This window comes from Muntiacus reevesi, chromosome 7 (genome assembly GCF_963930625.1).
Source record: "Muntiacus reevesi chromosome 7, mMunRee1.1, whole genome shotgun sequence".
Lineage (NCBI taxonomy): Eukaryota > Metazoa > Chordata > Mammalia > Artiodactyla > Cervidae > Muntiacus > Muntiacus reevesi.
Window position 1 is genome coordinate 54754752 of NC_089255.1, and position 8292 is coordinate 54763043.

At 34.6% G+C, this 8292-nt stretch overlaps 1 protein-coding gene across 1 annotated transcript in view; it reads left to right on the plus strand.

The window, feature by feature from the left end:
• Positions 1-8005, plus strand: part of WDR72 (WD repeat domain 72) — a 212871-nt gene extending 204866 nt beyond the window's left edge. Inside the window, exons 19-20 of the mRNA XM_065941562.1 lie at positions 285-389; positions 5754-8005. Coding sequence (XP_065797634.1) covers positions 285-389; positions 5754-5809 — 161 coding nt within the window. The 3' untranslated portion in view covers positions 5810-8005. The remainder of the gene's footprint in view (positions 1-284; positions 390-5753) is intronic.
• The last annotated feature ends 287 nt before the right edge of the window (positions 8006-8292 follow it).

The following is an 8292-nucleotide window of genomic DNA, read 5'->3' on the forward strand; positions in this document are numbered from 1 at the left end:
AAATACGCTTCCTGTTTCGAAGGGATCACTTTGTTACTTTGTAGCTTTTAAACTGATGCCATGAACTTATTTTCCTTCTAAGATAAAGTCTCATCTATAGATTTTTCAACTAATTACATGTCTGCCAATACATACTTAGAGGATACATTTTATTTCAATCTATTATTTGTGTTTATGTAGTGTGTCCCTGGAAATATCTGTGGAAATGAAAGGAAATATTTAATGGTGTTTATTACTACTTTCTCATCGCCCTCTTTCTCTTTCTTTGCTCTCTTTTTTAATAGCTCCAGTCAGTTCGGTCAAGCATGACAGCAACTCAAACTCGGCAAACTTCCAAGACACCGAGGACATGCCTGACAGATGTGTCTTGGAAGAGTCTGAGAGTCCAGGTGAAAGCCATTTAAAAATAGTCAAGTATAAATGATAAATTTGACACAGCTTTGGGGTCCTTGGAAGGGGGTGGGGGGAGAGGACATTGTAATGCTGTTTTCTTTTAGCAGCTGCACTGTCAAATTAATGGTCACCTCCAGGGGTCACAGTGTGGAGCTGTTATCTTTTCCTCTTTCATCAAGAATTCAGTTGGAGGAAGTACAAAGGCTTTATGACTGAGAAGGGAAGCTGACACTATTAGTTCATTATCATCAATTTTAGGCTAAACTGGTTAATAGAGGCAGAGGTTGGAAACTGGAGAAATAGCAACATTTTAAATATTTCAAATAATGGAATCAAGAGGAAGTGGAGAATAAGGGAGAAAAGAGAAAGCATCATCATTACAATCTTATTTACCCCTCTAAAGACAAACAGAATTCTAACTGGGATGAGAGGATTTTAGCATAACAGTAATGAACACAAAAGAATAACACTTCCTCATTCAATAAAAATTCACCCTCTGTCCAGGTGACTGATGTTTGTATTTTCTTTGTAGAAAGAATAGACAGAAATGTACTGGAAGGATATGTCCAAGAAAATTTAAGCATGAGTTTTTCTTTCTGTTTTGTTTTGAAGCCTACTTAGTCTTAACAACGAATAAATTAAGAGGGAAAAAAAAAAAACTTATGAGAGTTGAAAGACAATTCCTGGCTCACTATAAAGCCATTAAATGCCAGAAGATGCCTTACTACCATGAGCGAAAGAGTTAACTCTCTTCCATCCTTGGACGTTTTTCTTTCCTGTTTTCTCTGGCTTCTGTGTACCCTCTACCCTCTCACATCTTTGTGTGCTGATCCATGTATCAGATTTTTGATTCATCCTCTCTGTGGTCTGTCAGCTTAGTTAAGAGATTTCCAAATCTTGTAGCCTTCGCTGACAGGGGGCAGCTGCAAACAGTCCCCTGATCCTTCCCCGAGGAGAGCCACTGAGATTTAATTTTCAGTGAAAGGTGCAGCCTGCAATCTCTGTCAGGTCCCCTAAGTCATCCTGGAACCCCAGTTGGCCCAGTGGCAACGGCTTGTACTTCAGTCCCCTCCACCACACCAAGATTCCTCAGAAGACAAACGGCTGCTGTGTGTCTGTTCTCAGTCACGCTTCTGCCTCAGCATCCATGGGACTGAGAAATGGCGTCTCTAGCAATGACAGAAATTTTTCATCAGCACAACAGCCCCACCCACTGCCATATAGATGTGTCCCACGTGAAAAGGGAGAGAGTAGTGGTAGTATTTTTAAATTACTTTTAGTTCTGACTAAAATTGTCTGATTTTGACTAGGTTTTTAAACTGTGTTGATCAACAGTTTTCTATCAATCACCTTATCAGGCAGTTAAATCCATGAGTGAAGTTTTTACTGAAGTGTTCATTGTGTTTTGTTTTTTTTTTTTTTTGCAAAAATAAATCAGCTTTATGCTGTTTTAAAAGTAGAATAAATTTCGGTCATCCCCCAGTATGAATGTAATTGTGATATTCAAATATAGCACAGTCTATCTGATTGGCATAAACAAAAGGATATATCAAAAAAGAAAGATCAATTAGAAAACAGAAGTGTTGATAAAGAATCTTAACTTAAAAGTGAGTACCATTTTATACGTTGGACATCATTAAACTGGTAATAAAGAATGAATTACTCTGGCTTTTTCTTCTGTCCATTCCTGCATTTTAAGACATCTAGCCTTATAGGCCTAGAAACCTCTGGAGAGTTCACTACTGGTCTCACTGCCTTCCACTGAGAATTTGTGGCTTGGTTGTCATGGAGACATCGTATTTCTCCAAGAATTGCTCATATTGATCCGTGGCCGGGCGTAAATGGCCAAGCGAGTGTGAGGAATAAAGGGGGCTGGGCAGTCCTATAAAATGACCAGGGCTTGTGGGGTGGAAATAAGCTCATAGCAAACACTTAGGTAAAAAGAAAGAAGCAGTTTTATTTTGTCTCAGGGTTTCTTTCTGCACTTTGGGCCATTGTCTTCCTTCTCTATGAACTGAGAGAAACTTGTTAGTCACTTGTCCTGTCAGACCCTCGGTGCTCGTCCGGACACAGCTGTCAGCCTGGCGGCTCCGTGCAGTTCAGGGACACACAACAAAGAGGCAGTGGCATGAATTATTTATTGCTCCTTGTGTGGATAAAATTCTGTGATAAGAAATTAAGACACTTCTGACAGAGATGCTTGTTTAGGAAGAAAGATTTTGATGATAGTGTGCATTTCCTTGAAGTATGAGCATTTGAGAAACAAAATTCTTAAAACCGAACATGAAGGAAGATTTGTGAAATTGGTGGCATGGTGGGACTTCCCTTCAACTAGGAAAATATGACTGGCCACTTCTCAAAGTCCAAAAATCAACTTCAAAATATCAAGTCATTCAAATGTGGAGCTCCAAAAGTGTAAACATTACTTTGGTGGTCTAGTGACCTCTATTTACCAGGTATAGGTGGTGTTGCTCTGGAAAGCATGTTAAACCACCTTTGTTAGAAGAAAAAAATAAAATTTGGGTTCTTTAAGTGGTAAAGATGTCCTCAAAACAGTAGAAGTGCTTCAGTAGCTAAGCTTATAACTGCATTACTATATTCATTATTTTTTGTATGGAAAGAAGTATATTTAAATCTGAATGAGCGACTCTTATCATTTTCACCTGGAATATTTTCACTTATTTAAAATTATGTTTAGCACTTTCATATATATGCAAATCCCCTAATTACAAAGTTGCATGTTGTCAGTCTTTTGCCTTTAATGGATATTGACCTTACATGACTTTATTTATGCAATTCTAAATAACTAATATATTTATTACATCATTTTTAATGATGTAATAAATAGCTGTTCAAACAGCATCCAGAAAGTGAAAACAAAATCATTTTTCTACTCAAGCACAGTTCAAGAGTATTGCATCATATATTGTTCTCTCCAAGTAAAGTCTTTTCTTGGCAAATCCTCTAAAACATAATTTTACTGAAACTTACATAGCTTTATATTGCTCCTGTCAATTAGTTTGCATCTGCAGGGAGTAAGAAAGTTACAGTGCAGAAAAACTAAATTTTTTTAAATGAAGTTGAAATTTTTAAAATGTTGATGAAGCATTTTAAAATGCCAGTAATAAAATCCAATTTTTAGAATTTATATAGAACAGTAAGATTGACTTTGTGAATTATCTTTGAACAAAATGGGTTTTAACTCAGTATGTAGATTATTTTTTCATTGACATCACTGCTTCACCAGCCGGGATGACCCATTTGTAAATGGGCTGGAGCGTGCATATAGGTCACAATTTAGATGCCTGGTGGAGTGGTCATTCACCTCCTCTAGAGGGCTCTACCTTATTCATCATGCCATTGTGATCTCTTTATTGGTTCAAGTTGAATACCCAGGTGAGTGCCTGCAGTCCATTAAGGTTGGGCAAAGCAGCTTTAGACCACAGCATTCTTGTTACTCTGACCCTGCCAGTGAACCTGGAGGTCTTGTCTGATAGGTTAAAGTCTCCCTCAGCAGTGTCTTTTCTTTGGAATAATTCATTAGCAAAGACTTTTGACTCACAGGTGAATCCCAGATTGAAGTTTCTGGCTTAGACTCTGTGAAGTCTACTGGCTTCTTCACCAGCATATATACATTCCCGGAACCTGTGGGAATAACTTTGATGTCTAGTAATAGAAGCACTGAGACAACATGTGAACTTACAGCTCCCTTTTTTGTGTTTTTAGGGCCATTAGGCTTTCTTTCTTTGGCTCTTTAAGGCCTGGTCACTTCCGAATCTGAAAGATGTTATCACAAAAATAGTTCAGTTTAGTATTTTGTTGGCTAACTTCTTATTAACTGTTTAATGCACAGTGATTGTATATAGCCCAAGCCCTGATCTCCAGAATATTAAAAAAAATGTTCTTGGCCCCTTATCTTTGTACTCATGATGATAAAAATTTAGTGTGACATTCACAAATTTTATCCAAGTGTTAATGAGAAACCTTGAGCTTTTATCACCTTACTGGCTTGGAAAACTAAGAATTTTATTTACTAGTGCACTAAGGGATAGTGCACTTAAATACGGCTTCAGCTGAAAATAATGGTGACAAAAGAGGGTTTGGAAGTACAAAAAAAAATGCATTTTCAGATAAGCATTTTTATGTCATTCTGAAGTAGTTTATAATCAGTATGCATTCTGCCATTAACAGAACATTTTAGTGGTTTTTATATAGCATGTTATGTGTGTAGATCTACATACATCATTGTTAATCAATATTATATTTGCATGAATCTGATGAACAAAACTAGGTTTCTTACTGTTTCGTAGAGGATACTACATTGTGAAAAGCGAAGCTTTTTTTTTTATATATACTATTCTGGCTCATGAATCACCAGCAAAAATCAGGTAACAGAAAGTAGGACAGATTCAGGAGTAGACTGTTGGAGATGGCTGATGATGATGCATGAAGCAGAAAAAATGTAGAATGTGTGAGCAGCCCATCACTCATAGCCATCAAGAACATACTTCTTATGACTAGTGCTAAAAAAATGTTCTAGAAGAAGTAAGAACAATTTAAGTAGTAAAAACATGTAAGCTCTATCTTCTAGTTGTGTTTAACAATATCAATATTTTAAATAATTTACCAAAAGGGAAAATGCATTAATCTAATAATTTTTAAAGGATATAAAATTATAGGCATATATATGTAATACATATATAATACAATATTGAATATTGGTTTAGCTAAAGTAATAATCAGCTTTTTGAGTTTTTGCCAGTAGGAATGAGAGTTACTATGATTGGTCACATTATTAATATAAATGTGTTTAGAAGTAGTTAACTAAGGCACAATGCTCTAATTAGTCAAATTAGTTTAATAAAGTGATTTTTTTTTAAGCCTGCAGTCTGAGAAATACAGTTTCTTTAAGAATTCTACAGCTCAAACCATATTTCAACTGATATTTATACCATTTTGTCCTAAAACTGCCATGGTGAGCTTCTCCAAGAACAATTCAAACTGCTTGAAATTTATGGAAATTTATTAATTTCAAACTCAATTAATCTTGTTGACAACTTCTGATTTCTCTGAGTGATTAAAAAAAATATTAATAAGATGTGCAATTAAAATAGTTACCTGAGGCTTGGCTTATAAGAATCTCTTTATTACATTAACATTTTATTTAGTATAGAGAAAGAAATGTAGGAATTATGCGTAACCGCTTTCTTCTTTCCTTCTTCCCTTTCTTGCCTTATATTTTTCTTCATTTCCTCTCTCCTTTCATCCTCCTCTCTCCTCCACCCTTCCTCGTACCCTTATTTCCTCCTTCCCTTTCTGCATTTCACCATATAACCCAAGATAATCTGTTTTCTTTCCAGGTAAACAAAAGCATCATTTATGGATAGAAAAGGTGTGCTCCTGCAAGCTGTGCTAATTGGAACCTCATCCATAGGAACTGGATTTGGACAAATTAAGAAAACCCAAACATGCCATTTGTTTATCATTGTATATATAAGCTAAGTTATTATTAGTCTAGTTATTAATTTGTGGTAGATTTGCCGGTACTTTGTTCAGAGTCATTACTGATCAAAAATATTCAAATTCCTCTAGTTTTAGGAAATCATTGTCTAAATCATTTTGTAATTCCAACAGCAGAGCAGCCCACAGACACAAATTTAATACCATTTAGATTTTTCTTCCAGTTTACAGTTCCTGAATTATATAACCCCATTTGCTTTTAAACAATATAACAAACAATGCTTTTAAATTTAATGCTGCTTAAATGTACTTAATCTAAAACTTTACCAAATTTGTTTGATTTGCTAGGTGAAGGCATTTATGTTTTAGTAGATGCTTTAATTTGAATCAATCATCCTACAGTAAATCTCATCTTTAAGCATGAAATGTTGTCAACAAAGTAGCCAATTCCATTTAGTCATCAATTAGCCCAAATAAGTGATACACAGTATAACAGAAACCAATCTTGTGCAGTCAAGTTAATTTAGACTTCTAATGACATAGAGGCTAATGTCTTTAGCTAAAGGTTGATCTTGTTGGCCATATAGATGTGAACTAGGGAAGGGGAAGCTACTGATAGCACATCACAATTGATCCTTATTAAGTATAAACTCTTGTAGTTCTATTCCCAGAAAGAAGCTTGACTTTCTATTCCCAGAAAGAAGCAGGAATTCTCAAAATAAAATATACGAAGCAATATAAACAGGAACAGACATAAAGTGCTGATCTATTAAGGCCTTCAGCGATCTGATTTATTTGCTGTGATTTATATTGTATAATTCCTGAATTTATAGAAAATCACAAAGAAGATTATTAGTGTGCACATGAGTACAAATATTGACTAATCCATAGAAAAATGGAATTAATATGTTAAATATATGATACATATCTTTATATATCTATCTAATAGGGAAATTCTAGTCATTTCAACAAACATTTTTGGGGGTACAAGCATCAGATTCTGTGCAAGGGAGGCTGTAAAGAGCAAGGTATAGGGGGAGGTTAGAGAATAGAACTATAAAATTGAAATAGTGTGGTCTCTGCCCTTAAGGACCTTAGAATTAATTGTTGACTTAAGTGAATATACCATAACTAGACATCAGGTGACTGTGACTTTTAAAAAATAGATAAAAATATGTGTTGTTGGTTTTTTTCCTTTTTGCCATAAAAGATGATATTACTTGGAATTACTTTTGAGTTTTATTTCAGTAGCATATTGCTAAATGAATAATGATGGAAAACTATCATCCTTTGAAAAAATTATGTATATGTATGTACTTTCGTCACCCTCTGAGAATTGTCAAAAGCCACTTAGAACAAGTTTCAAAATAAAGGAAGGTATTAAGCTAAGCAGTAGAACACAGTTTCTTGCATGCTGTGTACCGGTTCTGAAAGCCATTACAAGGAGTACTCCCCAAAATATTTTTAATTTTTATATTTGTAACCATTAAATATGTTGATTAAAAATAACTTCTTTGTTTTTATAGCTATGTTCTATTCTTTTTTCAAAAAGAATAAAAATAAGTTTAAATAGTTGCCATATTGAGCATTTTTTCAGGTCCAAGGAAATCAATATTGAATCCTTGATAAATGTTTTATTATGTCACTAGCTATAGAAAATTAGAAGTAGGATAACCCTGGTATCACTAAAAGAGATTTTTAAGATTTTGTTGGCATCACATCTAGTTGCTAAAATTTAAAAATTCCTATCAAATGACTCATTAAAATTTTCTTTTATTAATATGAATTCTGGAAAACAACACCATTAAATATAAAAACTTTTAATTCCTAAAAATGAGAATTTTAGAGATAGACACTTAAATAACATTCCCTAATATCCATGTGTAAGTGGATCTATGATACAGATCCACTAGTCTGTTTAAAAATAATGATATTGACTTATGTTCAACATGTTTCAGGAATTTCTGTTGCAAAGAGAATTTGAAATAGTAAATTGCTACACAATTAAATAGAACACTCATAGGGTACCACAGCTAGAAACTCAAAACTGACTGCCTCTTATTTAAGTGTTTATTCTTTTGTATGTCCAGTCTTAGGTAACAATACAGTAATTATATTAGCAAAAGAACCTGTTTGTATTTAGAGTCTTCCTTGTCACTGTAATAAATAAATCATTTGAAAATTACATTGAGTTTCTTTTTTGGCAATAATTTTGATGATGTTTATGATTATATATTTTCCTCCATGGAATTCATATTTTCAAATTTGCAAGGCGGGTTCTGTCATTCACTGGGGAGTTACACACTGGCTATACTGCATAAGGGAAGAATCTAGGTTTAGGAGCCAAGATTTCACTTCCATGTGTCCAGGCAGTGTGTCCCTGCTCTGCATCTCAGAGCCTCGCTCGCCCATTCATGTGGAGAACTCCCTCAAAGGGCT